The sequence below is a fragment of the Rosa chinensis genome, chromosome 4, assembly GCF_002994745.2.
Source record: "Rosa chinensis cultivar Old Blush chromosome 4, RchiOBHm-V2, whole genome shotgun sequence".
In the NCBI taxonomy this organism is placed as follows: Eukaryota; Viridiplantae; Streptophyta; class Magnoliopsida; order Rosales; family Rosaceae; genus Rosa; species Rosa chinensis.
The window spans coordinates 21,966,822-21,984,994 of NC_037091.1; the positions used below are offsets into that span (position 1 = coordinate 21,966,822).

General features: G+C 37.8%; 2 protein-coding genes across 13 annotated transcripts; one reads left to right on the plus strand and one right to left on the minus strand.

The window, feature by feature from the left end:
- Positions 1-8,756: 8,756 nt before the first annotated feature.
- Positions 8,757-10,106, plus strand: LOC112198214 (probable xyloglucan endotransglucosylase/hydrolase protein 23). Its single transcript, XM_024339295.2, has 3 exons — positions 8,757-9,086; positions 9,204-9,397; positions 9,509-10,106. The coding sequence occupies exons 1-3, from the start codon at positions 8,814-8,816 to the stop codon at positions 9,906-9,908; spliced, it is 867 nt and encodes a 288-aa protein (XP_024195063.1). The 5' UTR covers positions 8,757-8,813; the 3' UTR covers positions 9,909-10,106.
- Positions 10,107-10,871: 765 nt separating this feature from the next.
- Positions 10,872-17,876, minus strand: LOC112196667. 12 transcript variants are annotated; one of them, XR_005809317.1, is made up of 10 exons: positions 17,565-17,876; positions 17,211-17,368; positions 16,960-17,032; positions 16,596-16,653; positions 15,658-15,698; positions 13,448-13,537; positions 12,928-13,348; positions 12,562-12,711; positions 12,213-12,308; positions 10,872-11,056 (listed from the first exon to the last, which is right to left on the minus strand). XR_005809317.1 is itself a non-coding variant. In XM_040517723.1 (7 exons), the coding sequence occupies exons 1-5, from the start codon at positions 16,789-16,791 to the stop codon at positions 13,114-13,116; spliced, it is 456 nt and encodes a 151-aa protein (XP_040373657.1). In that variant the 5' UTR covers positions 16,792-16,919; the 3' UTR covers positions 10,872-11,056; positions 12,213-12,711; positions 12,928-13,113. The 12 variants fall into 12 exon arrangements, 1 of the variants encoding a protein (XP_040373657.1); XR_005809314.1 differs by having other exon boundaries at positions 17,211-17,393; positions 17,565-17,875; XR_005809311.1 differs by lacking the exon at positions 17,565-17,876 and adding an exon at positions 15,470-15,569 and having other exon boundaries at positions 17,211-17,556.
- Positions 17,877-18,173: the final 297 nt, after the last annotated feature.

The window sequence follows — 18,173 nt, forward strand, 5'->3', positions numbered from 1 at the left end:
AGCCAATTGAACTTGAAACATGATAAAGCAATTTGTAAAGCTATGCTTACATGGACTCATCATCTGGGTGGGCAACAACCAGCAATGCAGTTCTCTTCTTGGCACTACCACTTGATAGTAACAACACATTATACTAAACCAATAGTAAAAAAAAAAAAAAAAAACTGTAAAATACAAACGCTCGTGCAGAACACCCACCATTATTAGAATCATCCAAGATAGCGCCCTTGGAAGGTGAGTATGAACCATGGAGAATTTTGGAACAGAGAAGCTATCCATATTACAATCACAGAACACCCCTCCCCGCCTTCTAATTCCTCTCATCCCAGCCCAAATCTGCCAACGAATGCACACTTAACCTCGTTCACGGTCCTCTCCCCTGCGTAGCAATCCCGAGGATCCATCGACGGCAGACCCTGAGCCTTTTTTCCGCCTCACAAACAGCTATAAAGATGAAGACAAGACCTTGCTTATAACTCATACAAATATGATTGCAATTTCCAATGGCCAAGCTAAGTAATTAAATTGATCAAAATAGAGGGAACTCAAAGTCTCAAAAACCTTGGAGTCCAGAATTGAAAACATGCATCACAGACTCACTCCAAAGCAATATGATGTAGACATCTCAAACCTTTGTCAATTTACACCACCGACATTGTGATATAGACATCTTATTAGATGTACATACTTTGATATATATTTAAAGCCAAAAGTAGAATTGCTACAAAGAAAAAGAAGCTTGTAAAAATAAAATAAATTGACAGTTGACAGAAAAAGGCATAGCCACACTTGCACCCATTTTGGATCTGAAGATCCACAATCTGCATGGGAGTTGTTCGCAGATTGATGCAGCAAAAACTCCAACCTTTTGTGCGGACCTATCCAGAATTGAAAAAGATACAATACGCTCTTATCATAATGTGACAGAGATTTAAGACTAACAAGATCAATCAAAATAAATAAATAAATAAAACAATTGTATATTGGATAGACTGGACTACTTGGATGAACAGAGCTCATTGTTTATGTATTAATTGAAATGGTACATGATAACTAGCTAATCAACCATCGGTGAGGCATTTTAACAAACAGTTGCTGTACACAACTTAGCACCTATTTGACGATAAGTTATATGAACAGAACTAAGCAAACTACACTATACCCATTGTCAGTATGCAAATGAATAACTCGTAATTGACAGAAAGTAGAGATTTTTGTAAGAGAAGGGATATTCCAGTCCACAAAAATGAGTCCGAACATATAGATTGTATAGAGTTTAAAGAACCACAAACATGACTTAGCAATAACGAAAAGCAAGCAAAGTAAAAGAAGAAGTGAACAACGCACCTAAGTAGATGTCTCTGAAGGATCCACTACTGTTCTTCCAGCCCTGTAATCTGTTACGTCCATCCATTTGTTACTCATACTCAAGGTCTTGTCTTCTGGGTATAGTGAGCAAAGACGGCTTCAGAGCTAGAGACAGTACAACGACGATGAATCGGAGTCCAACTCAAAACGATTTGAAGAACACCCATAAAGTTTAAGCAAATTTTATTCAAAGGTTATAGCTAATAAACACTCAAATCAAATTAAAGAATAAACCAATAAGGTAATCCAAAAACCCAGTACCAGATCCCTAAACCTGAGTAAAATTCAATTCCATTTCAGACACCTCCAACGTGTAAATCAACAAAATCCCTAATGCCCCAATCCAATTTCAAAGAAGATTATCAAAACCCCCAAATCAAGATCCCAACAAAACCCTAAAATCCAAAACTAATCGAAGTCGAAACCCTAAGACAAAGAACGAGCTTACCATGCAATTAACAATATTGAATACTTCGGACTCCAGCTCTTGAAATCGAAGAACTCCAGTTCTAGGAAAACCTGGTTTGGGGAGTGCAAAGGAATCTTCTGTCTTTTTTGATGGAAATGAATCAAGGGAGTTGGGTTGCTGATAATGGATGGGATGTTGCTGGGTTGTTCCTCTGGGTTGCCTAGGGTTGCTGCTGGGTCGAGAAAGAGCTAGGCGCGAGAAGGTGTTTTTGATTTTTTAACCGAGTGTGGGAAAAACACGGACATGTTAAGGCAAATTGATGATTAGTTTACATGGTAACAAAAAACAATTTTTGGACACCCAAGGTGAAGTAATTTCCTCGTTTCATTCAAACAACATAAATCTGTCGTCTTATTTTTTCAATTGAAAGTGAGAATTTCTTAGTTTATTCATACGACAGTTATCTGTCGTCTGAATTTTTCAAAGCAAGAAAAACTAAAACAGTATGGATTCTCATGCTATTTAGACAACAGAATAAATTTATATGTTGTCTAAAGAAGTTTAAAAAATCCAGACGACAGAAAACAAGAATTCTGTCGTCTGAAGTGTGTCGTCTGAAGACATTATTAGCATAGTGTTCATAACACACAACAGAAATAAAATGATCACTGTTGTCTGAGTAATCAACAGACAAGGGAGATAATTTTACTTCAGTTGTGTGTTACTTACCTCAGACAACAAATATTAAGTTATATCCATTGTCTGTTAGTAGTCTCAGACAACAAATAATGAGTTATATCCGTTGTGTGTTATGAATCTCAGACAACAAAGAATAAGTCATACCTGTTGTGTGTTATGAATCTCAGACAACGGCAAAATTTCATCTTCTGTTGTCTGAATGTGCCGAGGCATCACCGCGTATGCCATGCCAGGCACATGCTGCGCAGAACTCACACAACGGAAATAGGTATTTCTGTTGAGCAAACTATTATCACACAACGGAAATAGGTATTTCCAACCCAAAATCATGATGAGGCGGCGTCAGAGGGAGAGAGATTGATGGGGCGTCTGTGATCAGATATTGATGCAGTGTATGTGATGAGAGGGAGAGAGATTGCTGCGGCATCATCTATCAAGACGGGTTTCATGGCAATCAAGTAATTGCCTTAACCAAGGGAGGATAGAGACCGGTATTATCAAAATTTCATTAATCTACAGTAACCAGCGCCACAGTGATTTCCTGGCTTCTGGCTTTTAAAAGCAAGGGGAGGCCGCTTCTACTTTTCGACAGAAGCCACAACAGCTTCTGGAGAAAGCTGATGAGAAGTTGGCTTACCAAACACTTATGAGTCTTCTGCTTATAAGGAAAGACGCATAAGTGTACATTTACACTTATGTACCAGATGTGAAATTGAACTTGTTTATTGTTGGCACATGCATATTTTATGTTTTCTTTTTCTACATTGTGCATCTATTCATTTTACGTTATAACAATCTATAAATACACGCCAAAAAAAAAAAACATTTAGAAAACTTATGTGTATAATACATTTACATTACAATGTGTCTCATTAACTTTGAAAAATTAAGCTATTGAAGGAAACTGAAATGCAGTATGTTTCAATGAGAACAAGAGGAGGCATTGAAGCAACCCATTTCAAATGCTTTAAATCTCCGTCGCGTTCAGCTATGCATTACATTATAGGCATAGTGAAATCCTGAAACTGATTTTTCTTTTCCTTTTATTTATTTATTCTTACCTAAGGTTATTTTTAGGGATGATTTCTCATTTCATGGGTGATTGGATTTTAGTCCTTGTTTTACCAAGTTTAGTAGGATAGTTTTACCTTGTTCTCTTTATTAATTATTATTTTTTTACCAAAGATCACAACACTTTTATTGATCAGTGGAATCATACATAACAATTTATCCATGTGGGGCTGACCAAAAAAACCATTACCTAAACGATTCAATCTTTTTAAAAAACAATGAAGCTCATCCAAAAAAGTTCTAATTCAACCATAGGTGAACCGATCACCCTTGGCGTCATATTTCAAGCAATAGATGAGGAAAGTGCATTTGCTATGAGCATAATGACACTTCCCTCATCCACTTCCTCCATATGGCCCTTGGTGTTCCAGCCCAAACCAAAAACCCAAACCCAAATAATGTTGGACTTCAACACCCAATTGTGAGCCCAGGCCAAATTACTAAGGACACCTAAGGGTTTGGGCACCCTAGTCACTGAGCAGCCGCCACCATCTTGAGCTGGACTGCCACCCTTCACATCTCTGCCTCCAACAGCACAGGCCTTACCAGAAGCGCCGCTGCCATATGGGTGACCACCGTCGGAAAAAATTGCCACACCCCATCCTGTAACCAACCATACGCATTTGGAAATACTACGCCACAGTCCAGGCAAATCCAAAGGACAACAGGACGAACAAGAGAACTCCCTACATGCGCAGCACCTTGAACAACCACGCCGCCCTTGTCGCTGATCCTAGCAGAGAAATCCAATAGATAAGCTGCTAAGCCCCGGCTCAGAATAACTCCACCGACGCCACCACTCTCTGCTCAATCTGGAGGCCAACCTCCTTCTCCAACATCAAAGGGTCTGCCAAGGACCACCTTTGGACCTCTAAACCTGCTCGCAGCATAGAGAGGGCTGCCGCCCCAAGAAGATCACAACCAACCGCTGCCATCAAGAGCAATCAGAAGAACGAAGAGGAAAGTCGCCGCGTGCCGTGGAAAGAGTATTCCGCCATCACTATCTATCAACAGGTTGGACAAGGAGATTGGGAAATCCAATCCCACCGCCTAAAATTGCCAAAATGCCATCAAGGAACCCTAGTAGTGCTCTCATCCTCTTGAAAGAGTTTTTTTGGTTTTGTATTATATCTATTTATCATGAAATAGTTCTTTATTAATTGTTATTGTTAGAATTTGTTAGTGTTGACATTAACTTTATTTAAATTTATTAAACATCAGTTAGTGCTTGACGTGTTTGAAACCTAAAAGCCCACCCAGCTTATGTTTTATCTCTTCTAACATTTTGTCTTTCACATTTACACTTCCTAAAACAACCTAAAGTCAACTTTTTTTTTGTACCCTTTTTGGGTCCTCTCTCTTTCTTCTCCATGTGCGAGCCCAAGCTGGGTTTCTCTTTCTAGCTACGAGGTTAAAGATCCATTTGCAGAGCATTGGAAGAAATCCAACAACCATGGATTCGAGGGCGGTGAAGAAGGCGTCGATTTAGGCAAATTCCTCTCTTTGATCTGTCGGGTACCACTCAAAAATGCTTCTCTCACATCAGTCGACGACCTCCGAGCCCATCGGCAACATGAGGCAACTTCCAAACTTCGATGCCTTGAAATTCCACCACTACCAGTCAACTTGGTCCGTCCGGAACAATGAGCATTGACCCGGTGTTCAAGAAATCACCTCCTTCATTGAGACACTTGGAGTGGGCATGATCTGTTGGCAGCCAGTTTGCTTCGGTACCTTGACAGCGGCTTACTCACTAATCTCATCTTTTCAGCCTTGACCCAATGACCGAGATGAGACCGACTTCGAGTCTTACAAACATTCCTGCCTCCGAGCCCAGAACTCAAAAAAAAAAAAAAAAAGCTGCTGAGGGAAGAAAGAGAGCTGGAAAACTGATTGGGAAGTGTCTAAAACTGATTGGGAAGTGTCTATTGATACTCATCCAAGCTCTAACCAGCTTGGGCTCATACATGGAGAAGAAAGAGAGAAGATCTGATATCAAACAAAATACAAGTTTACAATGTATTTTTAACAAAAGATATACACATTCAGAATATCTTTCAGACAAAAGATTCATACTTGTGAGGTATGATACTTGAAACTGAATTCATGGTTGTATGTTGGAAGTTGGAAAACATAGCATATGAGGTACAGCTTTCATATAATGATTCAACCCTCTGGTGGGTAGTGAATGCACCAGCCTGACGAGTTTTATCCTTAGTAATTATCAGACCAGCTATCCCAGATAGACATACAAACTTTTGTTGCGTGCTTTATCTAAATTGCAGCCTCTCATTCTAAGAATTAAATAACTTCTTGTTCATAACATAGTCCGATATTGTTTAGAGAGCACTACAATGATCTCATGTCTTTGTTGCAACATAATATTCTTCACTCGGAGGCTTGGACCTGAGAGAGCCATATCTCCAACAGGAAATCACTTTCCTTTATTATAATACTATCGCGACGTTCGGTGGTTAGTGTTGACAATTTTTCCTTCATGCAATCCTGAGCTCTATTTACGCTCGTGATTTCTGATTTTTTTTTCTCAACCAAACAAGACGTTCACTCTCTCAAACGAATCAAAACTCCGTCGAGAAACTGGAAAATTGAGAGGTCGGAGGAGGTGGGATGCAATAAGATTAGAGCAGAATGCAGATAGAGAAACACAAGGGCTGAAGGAAACTTAACGGCCGGTGACGTCCATTGGAGAATCGGAGAGGGAAGAGGCGATTCAGGGAGGAAGAAGAAGCGGTCTGCGACTCTGCTACGGTGAAGCAGACAAGTAAAGGCGTGTATGCCTGACAAGGAAGAAGGTAGGGGAGTTGAATGAGAGGGAGAGAGATGAAATAGTATTAAAAAAAATGAAAGGGTGTGCCATTTGCAATTAGGGGTGTGCAAATTTCACCCCCTTATTCTTTTTATCTTTTCTTTCCCATCGAGAAACTTATCTGGGATCGATACTCTATAGTTGCATTTTTCTTTTCTTTGAGACTGCGGATTGAAGAGAGAACAAGGAGAAGAATTTAAAATTTGGCAGTGAAAGAGAGTGAAAACTTTGATTCTAGACTGGGTATTAAGAAGCTAGGGTACTAAGTTGAGGGTGAGGGTTTCAAGTTTCTACTCTGTGGTAAAGTGACATTTTTTTTTTAGACGAATTTCAGTTTACCACCCTGTGCTTTGCACTCAACATCATATTAGTCCCTCACCTTTCAATTTCATCAGCAACACTCTTGTACTCTCAATTTCAATCAAATGTGTCCAGTTTTTACTGAGCCATCCAAATTAGTTGTCAAGTGATCTCAAGTGCAATCAAATGTGTCGAATTTTTATTGATCCATCCAAATTAGCAGTCAAGTGATGACTTGACAGAGACCAACTGGTCGAATGGGCCCACATGAAGGTCAAAATTCCTATTATGACCCTAAGGACTCTTTTCCCATTAAACGGCTCTCCCCATTTTCACAACGCCCTAACACAACTTCAATTAACCTAATTTTTTTCTATACCCAAAACTCATAAACTCCCTCCAAAATGGCTGAGTTATCAAGCAACCCAAAACAATCAAACTTGAGAACCAGATTTAGTCTTTGAACCCATAACTACGGACAAAGAAATCTAAAATTGAAGCGGCAAGATGGTTGAATGGAAATCACGACATGACTAAGGAGGTGACGAAATCCCTCACTATGGTGAGTTTATGGTTTAAAAAAAATATTGATTCTGGTATTTCATTAGAGTGGGATGGAGGATGGTTATGAATATTGTAGGGTTTGGGTCTTAGTTTAACCCTCATGATGTGTATTGGGAGTGAAGATGACTCATTGACTAAGCTGAACACTGATTTGGATGCAATCACGAAGTGTCGTGTACCTGAAATTAGGTTGGTCATCGTCTACTTAGATCATCCATGATGACTTTAAAGAAGATGTCAACGATTTCTATATGTATGAAGATCGGTAAGCTGATTTTTTCTTCAGCCAAGCTGGTTCGAGTGACGTTGTGATTGAAGAACTCACAAATGAGCCAAGGAAAAAATCTGGTATTGTAATAAAGGAGATTCAAGGAGAGTCAAGTAAATCAGCATGCATGTGTGAGAGTAGCAAAAAAAGAACTTGGTATTGTAATAAAAGAATGGGACGGGCAAATTGAAATACCAACTCAAACAAGCAGAACACAATTCCTTGATCCCAAGGGGCAGAATGTAAAAAAAAAAAAAGGTTAGTGAGTTGAGAATAGTATGAGAATGACAATAAAAAATACCTTTGACAATTGTTTTGGTTAGATAGACCAAGAAAATCGTTAGAGTGAATAAATTTGTAATTCTTAATAATCCTCAACCAATTATTGCATATTAAAATAGAGAAAAAAAATATAAAAAAGAATATATATTGTCCCTCTAAATTTCTTCTGTACATACCAAATTAGTTTACCTAAAACCCTAATTAGGTTTCAATATAAAAATATTAAAATAAAATAAAATAAAAAACTAATTAGGTTGCTAGTGAGAATCAGGATAAGCATCTATATACATTATTATATATACTTTTCGAGTAATTATTCGTCCGAAATACTTCCACTTCACTCACAAACCACAAAATCGTCCAACAACTACTCATTAAATTCTGAAACAATCCTCAGAAAATAATAATGAATTTTTGTGCTACCACAACATACCAAATTAGTTTACCTAAAACCCTAATTAGGTTTCAATATAAAAATATTAAAAATAAAAAACTAATTAGGCTGCTAGGGAGAATGAGGTATGTTATTAGATAATTAATTTCTCGATTTTCAGCAAACGGAGTTTGCAAAAGAAACGCGTGCTACTTGGATCTTTCTGTTTTAAATGTATACAAATGGTTTTAGTATACGTCATTATTGCCTACTTTACTATGGCGGTGCGCACGCAAACATCATCCAAAAGAACCCAACCATGGTAGGAGCCAGTTGAAGCCAGTGCTAGCTGGACCTTCCTCCAGTACTTCAACACGGTCATATATGACCTATTCTATTCAACCTAGATCAATTTAAACTGCTCTTTTCAATAAAGATGGCTCTGTACGTTCGTGTTTGATAATTACTCGCCAAAACCCAAAAACCTTTACAGCTATAGTTAATACTCACTGTCAACAGCTGACTGAACCTTCCCGAGTTCTTCCTCATAAGCTAGCTTCGGATCCTATAAATACCATCCCAACTTCTCTCATTCATAACCATCCTTCCATTTCCAGGCTTCACTCAACACAAAACATTCACAGATATATCCATGGCTTCTTCAACTTCAATGGTTCTGTTCGTTCCATTTCTGCTAATTAGCTCTGTTATGGTTGCCTCTGCTGGTAACTTCAACCAAGACTTTCAGGTTACATGGGGGGACGGTCGAGCCAACATAGTCAACGACGGCCAACTTCTTACTCTCTCCCTCGACAAAGCCTCTGGCTCTGGTTTTGAATCCAAAAACGAATACCTCTTCGGCAAGATTGACATGCAGCTCAAGCTTGTCGCCGGAAACTCTGCTGGCACCGTCACCGCCTACTATGTATGTCTTCATCTTTTATTATTTCATTTTGTTTCAGATTATATTGCATGTAGCTGATTTTATGGGAATTAATTAATATGGTCAGATTGACTTATAATGTTTCCTTGACTTGTGCAGTTAAAATCAGAAGGGTCTGCATGGGATGAGATAGACTTTGAGTTCTTGGGAAACCTGACCGGCAACCCTTACACTCTTCACACCAATGTCTTCAGCCAAGGCAAAGGAAACAGAGAACAGCAATTCCATCTCTGGTTCGACCCAACTGCTGATTTCCACACCTATTCCATTCTCTGGAATCCACAGCGCATTGTGTAAGTATCCCATTAATTAATATCCAAATTTTGTTACAATTAAGGGCATTAATTTCACAATTGTTACTACATTTCTCTTATATGACCAATTTACTTTTTGCTCTGTTTCAGTTTCTCTGTTGATGGTACTCCCATTAGAGAGTTCAAGAACCAAGAATCGAAAGGTCTTCCATTCCCAAAGAGCCAAGCAATGAGAATACACTCGAGCCTCTGGAATGCTGATGATTGGGCAACAATGGGAGGACGTGTAAAGACGGATTGGAATGCAGCTCCGTTCACTGCCTCTTACAGGAATTTCAATGCTGAAGCATGCATTTGGGCTTCTGGATCATCTTCTTGCGGTTCAAGCAGTGCCCCTGCTTCGACTAATGGAGATTGGCTTTCGCAAGAACTGGACAGTGCTAGTTATGCAAAGCTGAGTTGGGTGCAGAAAAACTACATGATCTACAATTACTGCACAGATGTCAACAGGTTCCCTCAGGGTCTCCCAGTTGAATGCAGCACTTCATAGAGAGATATACGAAGTCATCAATCAATTCTTTCAGTATATGCTAGAGTTTATACGAGTTTTTATTATTCATTTTGTAGGAGACTCAATTCTTTTATAAATCGACATATATGGTTCAATAATGATGCATGAATTAGCAAGAGCATGCCACTCTCAACGGCGAGACTTTGTCTAATGAAATCAAGTGTTATTGCACAACAATTTCCACTTCTTTTTTTGGATCAACTAAGATTTTCATCGAAAGGGGGAAATTAATTATAGGAAAGCATAGCAGCAGCCCAAACAAATAGAAAGAACTACCATCAGGAAACTAGATACAACTGGGTCAAGAAGACCATGAAGACGAGGTATATTAGGAATGACAAACAGAAACTTCATGTATGATATGTGAAAATTGAACTTGGTTGTTGTAGGCACATATTTCATGTTTTCTTTTTCTATCTTAAATTCATTTAACGATATAAAAATCTATAAAAACACATCAAAAAAAAAAACATTTAGAAAACTCTGAAAAATTAAGCTGTTGAACGAAACTGAAAAAATAAAATAAAATTTGACAATATGTTTCAATGAGATCAAGAGGAGGCATTGAAGCAACCCATCTCCAATGCTTTAAATCTCCATCGCGTTCGGCTATAACTCATGTCAATCTATTTGAAATCCGGCAGCTTTTTTTTTTATATTTATTTATATATTATTATTTTTTTTTTTACATAATTAAGGTTGTGAGGGATGATTTCTCATTTCTTGGGTGACTGGATTTTTGGCCTTACTGGGAAGCGTGCCCGCGCTTTGCAGCAGGAATTATTATGGTATGTTATCGAGATAACTGAAGTTTATTTAGTTAAAGTTATTGGTAGAGATTACCCGCGTTATGCCGCAGGAGTTTGTTATTGTTAACCATTTTGTATGTAACATGTAAGGTTTACTGACAAAATATATAAATTTAGGAATATTATAGATTCCTACACAAAGAAAAAAAAGATTTATGGTCTGTTATAAATATTCAAATGTTGCCAAAGATTTCCAATTTGTAAACATTTTAGGTTTACAAAAGAAATTCACAATCATCATCAACATAAACCAAAATGAGGTGATATTTGATGATATTCCGGTGCCAATCCACTCTCACAAAGGCATGTAAGGATCACCTGGTGTCAACACACAACAAAGATGATATAGTAACAGTATTAAATTCAAATTTGTAAAAAAGCAAATATGAAATACAATGACATGGTACCTAGGATGCACGGATACGCGAAAATGGTCGCGAATCCCGTACCGATACGGGATACGGGTTGGATACGCCTGGATACACATATCCAACGTACCCAGGTTTAGATACGCACTAGATACGATGGTATCTATTTTGGATACGTGTTTTTGTAAATAAATTGGGTACTCGGGCATAATAGACTTTTTAACCCTAAAGAATAGAAGAAAAAAATTAAAAAATAAAGGAGAATCCAAACCCATCGTGATTCTCCAGGCTTCGTCGATCTATTTTTCTTCTGCTCTTCTACTTCGCCCAAACACAGAGGTATTCTGACTATTATCCTTCTCCTTCTTCTTCTCTTCTGAATTCAATCTTTGGGTATGGTATTTTTGATTGGGTATATGATTTCTGGGTTGGGGATAATGTATTGTTCATTCAATTTTCAATATAATCGAAAATTGAATTGGTTGAGTAAAGAATTGTGTTGTCCAGGAACATGAGTGATAGAGGAGAAGCTCTTATAGATGAAAACAGTGGGGTTATGGATGAAAACAGTGGGCGTATCCATGAGTAAAGAATTGGTCCTAGAGGAGAAGCTCCGATGGATGAAAACAATGGGGCTATGGATGGGAGGCAGCAAAGCAACGGTTCTTTTATAATTATATATATATATATATATAATTAATTAATTAAAAAAATATTTCATCGACATATCCTTCTCGTACCCGTATCCTAAAACATTTAAAATTTGCCGTATTCACGTATCGCACCGTATCGTATCCGGATACTCGTACCCGTATCAATGCTACTCAGCATGGTGCCTTATGGATTTATTTGTGAATGACATTGAACAACTGATATCGAAGTCAAGTTTCAAAAAGTTCATAAATTATAATTATACATTGACTTGGTTTCAGAACTTTCAAAGTGTTACTGCAGGTAACTGCAGGCCACCTCAGCAAACTCAGCCAACCCACCTCTATACTACCAATATGTATCAGCAACAGACAAATGACCTTTAAATCAGAAACTCCTAACCAAACACACATGTAACGCAACGTTCAAGAAAGGGAGAAATTGTATTCACTTACAGAAGGGTTGAGCATTATCACAACTTTGTCTCCCACTTTGAACTTTTATTTTGACTCCTTCTCCAACCTCTACAATCTATCCAGACACATCCGTTACTATTTCCAACAATATCATAAACCAGAGTTAGTAAGCAACCTGCCAGTATAAGACTCGATGGCATTGAAGACTTAAAGCAATTAATTCATCTACCTGACAACACTCTCAATACTTGGTTACATACATATATGAATCAAGTGCAAGTGAGAGAACAATTGGATAGACAACTTTTGTACCTATATATATTCTAAAAAGCCAGCACATCAGTTCAAGTAAATGGTCTCTAAACCATAAAAAATATGACTTTTGTACCTGTTGATCAATGTCAGACACATACACAGCCCTCCGAAATTCATCTTGTCACTGGGATAGACTGGTTCTGCTGTTCATTCTTCTCTTTCCTTGATTATTTATCTGACCAGGTAACATAAAAAACACACATGGTCCAATCCATCAATTGAGCTGAAATCAGGACAACGGATTTTAGATGATACGTAGGAATCAAGTAAATTTTGAAATTATAAAAACAATGGGACTTAGCAATTTAACTATCTGGAAAACCCAATTAACCAAGACCATTCCTAAATTTACAATTGACAATATGAATCCAAGTACGCATAAGAAATTCCAGAAAAAAAGAAAGAAAGAAAGAAGATGGAACAATCTAACTCTTCATACCTGATTCCTTTGGTTTTGATACATCCGAACACCCAAGCAACCCCAACAATTGTGTACAGATTCGTTGAAATTCAATAGCACATCCCAATTTGTAAATCATTCACACATGATTAAATTTAGGAGGAATCAAAAAGAGATTTTGAAGAAATTTGTTGAAGGCCTCCTTCCCTTTCTCTCTTTCTCTGTCTATGCATATGGAGCAAAAGAAGCAGAACCAAAACTGATCAGCAAACCACGACCCAAATCTGTGAGAGAAAAATAGTCAAATCTCCAGTCTGCTTTACTCCGGGCTCGATCATGCAAACTCTCTCTGCCTATGGATCCCAAATAGAGAAGAGCTTGAGATGAAACATGGAATTGAATCGAATGCTCGAGAAAAGGGAGACAAAACCCAAAATGAAGTGGTGGAATGGCGCAGAATCTACATAAGGCAATAGCAGCAGTCAAACAATCCACTATCACCACATTTATGCAAATCAATTTAGTGTAACAATCATCTAATAAACTGTAGACTTTCTACCTAAATGAAAATAGTAGATCAAGATAGCACAGAATAACAGACAAAGGAACAGCGGCAACAAAATCACATGCAGATTTTTTTGCATAGAATCTGCAAGGCAGAAACAAAATAACAATGAGATTCTGAAATTAATTATGAAACAACCAAAATTAACTTGAATACAAAATTTATACAGTAAAAACAAAAGGAGGGAAAAAAAAATGACATTCTTAAAAATTGAATGAGACTACCAAACTCTAAATACCAACATCAGTAAAAGATGATCAGCAACATAAAAAAACTGACTTTGTTTTGAAGATAGGTAGGCAGACATTCAGAACTTTAAAAGCAACGTAGTGAACAGTCAGATATGAACTGAACTGTATTTGCTCAATTCTTTTTGTAACAAATATGAATTACGCATTAATCAAACTGCAGGCCAGAAGATATCAAGACAATGTCAAATAATAATCATCAACATTAGTTACTCTTCAACGTAGGTTGGAAGTTTCAATTCCTGATTAAAGATTATGAATTTACACAGATCTAAGGTCAAAGCCCTAAAACATAGGTCAAACATCAGGAATATCATTTGAACTCAACAGTTTTAATTGAAAACAATATGCTGAGAATATAAAAATAAGGGGAAATGCTCATTTACCTAATTTTAGCTTAAAATTTGCCCATTTGCTCCACTAACAGTTTTTTAACCCCATTTACCTAAAACACTCTAAGGGATTATTTCCCCTTTACCCAATTAATTCTTTTTTTTATTCTTTTTATTTATTTTTGGGACTTTTTTGCCCTCTCCTTCTTTCTCACTTAGAGGGAGAAGTCATCCTCCACCTTGCCGGACTTCGGTGACCAGTGGCCGGCCGCCGACTCAGGTGACCGGAATCCGGCGGCCGGTGACCGGAATCCGGAATCCGGCTACTGGACTGGTGTCAGGATTCCGGTGTCTGCATTTATTGCCCTCTAATAATACCCAGTAACCATACTATTGCCCCCAGTAATGTTATTATTGCCCCCCAATACTCATATTATTGCCTCCCAAAAATCATATTGTTGCCTCCAATAATCATATTATTTCCTTCCAGTGAATTGTATAAACTCCCAAAACCAAAATGAATACACTACAGACACAATTGATCATATTATTACCCCCCAGTAATCATATTATTGCCCCCCAATACTCATATAATTGCCTCTCAATAATCATATTATTGCCTCCAATAATCATATTATTTCCGTCTAGTGAATTGTATAAACTCTCAAAACCAAAATGAATACACTACAGACAAAATTGATCATATTATTGCCCCCCAATACTCATATTATTGTCTCCCAATACTCTTACTTTTATACGTTATCAGCCAATAGCCAAGAAAAAAAAACTCTAGTTTACTAGTTTCTGTCAAAAAAAAAAAAAACCCTAAGAAGGAAAAAAATTTCTTCTTTTCTACCGCCATCCAAAAAAAAAAAAATTTGTTTTGGCCGCCGGCCTCACTGCACCCAGCCAAGAGAAATTGATCTCCACACCCAACAGCAGGACCAGAGCAATTGATCTCCGCGCTGCCTTTGAGACCAGATATCGACCTCAACGACGACTCATCTGCACCCAGATCGGATTCGTCAACCCCCACCGTCGCAGCACCCAGATCGGCGACGACGTAGCAGCCCAGCCCCCGGCCCCCCACCGTCGTAGGAGCTTGATCTCCATAGCCGCTTGGTTCTGTTCTTCAATCGAACTGGACTCGAGGACGCCGATTTTCGAGGTTGACGGTGGTCGCTGAGTCGTCTCAGCCGGGAAGGAAGAGAGAGAGAGAGAGAGAGACTGGAGGTGGAGATCGGGCGGAGAAAGAGAGAGTCTGGGAATGAGAGAGAGACTGATAGGAGAGGGATGGGTTTTAATTTAATTAATAGGGGCTAAAATGTCAATAGATGTTAGATCGGGTAAATGAGGTTAAATAACTCTTAGTGGAGTAAGTGGGCAATTTTTAAGCTGAAATTGGGTAAGTGGTCACAGAATCGACGCCATAATACCTCAAATGATACTACTGAAGGTGTAAAAACACGGCCAAATACTATTGCAGAATTTGTTCTGTCCTTTTTCAAATATTTCACTCTTTCTGCTTCCTTTGAACTAAAAATTAACGTGAAAAGTCAAATCATAATTAATTTGAATACAATCAAACATTGATGAAAAGATGAAATTGAAATTGAAAAACTACCTTAGGAACAGTTCTAGATGATTCAGAGAAGCTTCTCCAATCTGAAAGCAGATGACAGAATTAATATTTTGAAAGAGCATGCAGAACAGTAAGGAGCTATTAAGAAAGAGGAACATGAGTATGGCTTGGCCTAGGAGATTTATGTTTTCACAATCCAACATTCATAGAGAAGGAGATAACAATCACCAAAGCTTCAGTAATAAATTCTCCAACTCATGTAATATTTGAACAGTCATGGTCTAATATGGTTAGTGTTCTATTAGTCAGTGGAACTAACTGTTAGTCTGACTCAGCCCTAATAGCTATAGCAAACCAGCATCAGTAAAGTACATAAACCTAAAAAATAAAAACCCTTCAACCGAGAAATTTTAAGATATAAGCCACCCCAGGCACAAACAATAATAGTGAGTTAAACCTGCAAAGATAATCAAAGATATTCCAATATTAAAAACAGCATGGTCCATGTATTTGCCAATCGAGAAAGCAGGGAATGAGTGAAGACATCATTCTTTATACTAAAGATCACAAACAATTAAAACATAAAATTGAAATAAGGGTTTAAGGATTAAGGTTTAAATGTGGAAGTTGATAATTAAGTTATGATAAAGTGTGGAATAAATGTGGAAGTTATGATAAAGTTCTGACACCATTTTTTACCTTGACACAAAAGTCATCAATCAATTTTAGCAAAAATATCTTTTTAATACCAGCATCTATAAAGATTTTGATAAAAAGTATGGAAGTTTGATTTCCAAAGCTGAAGTATTGTCTTTTCTGGAATTTATAACATAATATATGAGTGCTTGTTTTGAAATTCAGTTAAAGATGAAGCTACTGCTGTTGCATTAGTGATGCTTCAGTTCAATAAAGGTACAACTGCATACTACCACAAAGCAAAATAGTGAATTAAAATAGCCAAAGATTCAAACTTTTCTTACCTGTGTATCATATCCCCACATTTCTAGTCCAAATGAACAATTACAAATTCTGGGTAACCTGGAAATGGCCAAGAACTTATAGTCAAACCTTAAAAATCAACAATTTCCATCGATTCTATAAATTTCAAACAAAACCCCCAAATTTTCTAATCCAACCCATCGACCTGGTATTGCACTTATCCCCAAATTTCAACATTTTCCCTTCTAATCCCAAATCCACAGCCCCAATGTTCAAATCCGATCCTCAAAACCACAAAAAAATCCAAACCCCAATTTTGGATTCGCTTATCAAAATGGGTCTGCTAGACTATCTATCAGACAATTTCACAATAAGCTCCAAACCCAAAAAGAAACGCAAGTTCACCTTCCAGACGGAGAAAGATAGAGGTAGCCACTACACTTGCAACACAGAAAAGAAGGAAGAGAAGAACCTCTATCTGCAATCAATCAAATAAAAATTCCTCAGAAAAACCAGACTTTCGAATCAAATAGTGAACAGCCAATACATAATCGAACAAATCAACCCCCGCTCTCTGTCAACTCAGCTCAGAATTCAAAGAAACCGACCAAATTAAACATACCCAGAACAAAAGGGAAGGAAGTAAAGCAATTGACCTGAAAAATCGAAGGATTGATGAATTGGCCGTCGCTGTGTGACTGAGCAGCCAAGCGAGGATTACTTGGACGAAATTGAAACTTCACCCTCACAGTATCGACGAAGAGAAGGCTGACGATCAGAGTTGCAGGCACAGAAGAGGAAGGGCAAAACCGACCTTTTCATCCCCAAGCAAAGATATGCTATAATTTCACAATCTCATGTGATGAAATTGAAAAGAAATTTGCAATCTATTCACAAAGGATGTTGAAGCTCTTATTCTTGCTGGATTACTAGTGAATATGGCCACACAAGACAAATTACAAGGGCATTTCTGCTGAGTTTGATATTGAAATTAGAACACAAAGCATTACCTTTTTATCTCCTTCAACTGCTATATATGATGGCTCAAAATGGCATTTCTGGTGGAAATTATCTTTACCATGTCCTCAAGGGATGCAAAGTGCACCGTATAATTGTTCCATTGCTGTTGGGTCCTATCCAAATGCATATAATGCTTCTATCATGCCTAATTGTGCCACTCATCTCAGTGCATATAATGCCTCTCCTAGCAATGCAGTATCTCAAATTGGGTATGTTTCATCACCTGGTACAATGACAACTCGTGGATTTATGAGTTTCATCTACAACGGTCATCAGCCTGCATTTAATGGCAATGCAATGATGCACGGTTGTTTTCCCAATTCTGGTCTGATTTTGAATAATGCACCCTCACCTACCTATATGATGAATAATGCCTCAACTAGCAATACATTGGTTTCTTGTCATCTCAATTTAGTCAACAAATAGCTGTTTTGCTCAACCCACTGGTTTTATTGCTCAAAATGGTGGAAGTGCGCAGCTGCCTTATGATGGACATGGGAATGGTGGACTTCAACATAATGGAGCATTCAATCTTAGATGATTTCAACAAGGTGGCAAGTGTTCAGCAAAAACACAATTTTCAACCCAATAGCGGACTA

Excerpts from the sequence above, each read along its gene's own strand:
- LOC112198214 (XM_024339295.2), top strand. The coding sequence starts at position 8,814 with ATGGCTTCTTCAACTTCAATGGTTCTGTTCGTTCCATTTCTGCTAATT. Across the intron at positions 9,087-9,203 it reads GCACCGTCACCGCCTACTAT|TTAAAATCAGAAGGGTCTGC; the intron begins GTATGTCTTCAT and ends TGACTTGTGCAG. Across the intron at positions 9,398-9,508 it reads TGGAATCCACAGCGCATTGT|TTTCTCTGTTGATGGTACTC; the intron begins GTAAGTATCCCA and ends GCTCTGTTTCAG.
- LOC112196667 (XM_040517723.1), bottom strand. The coding sequence starts at position 16,791 with ATGTTGAAATTTGGGGATAAGTGCAATACCAG. Across the intron at positions 15,699-16,595 it reads TGTGGGGATATGATACACAG|ATTGGAGAAGCTTCTCTGAA; the intron begins GTAAGAAAAGTT and ends ATCTGCTTTCAG. Across the intron at positions 13,538-15,657 it reads CATCTAGAACTGTTCCTAAG|ATTCTATGCAAAAAAATCTG; the intron begins GTAGTTTTTCAA and ends TCTGCCTTGCAG.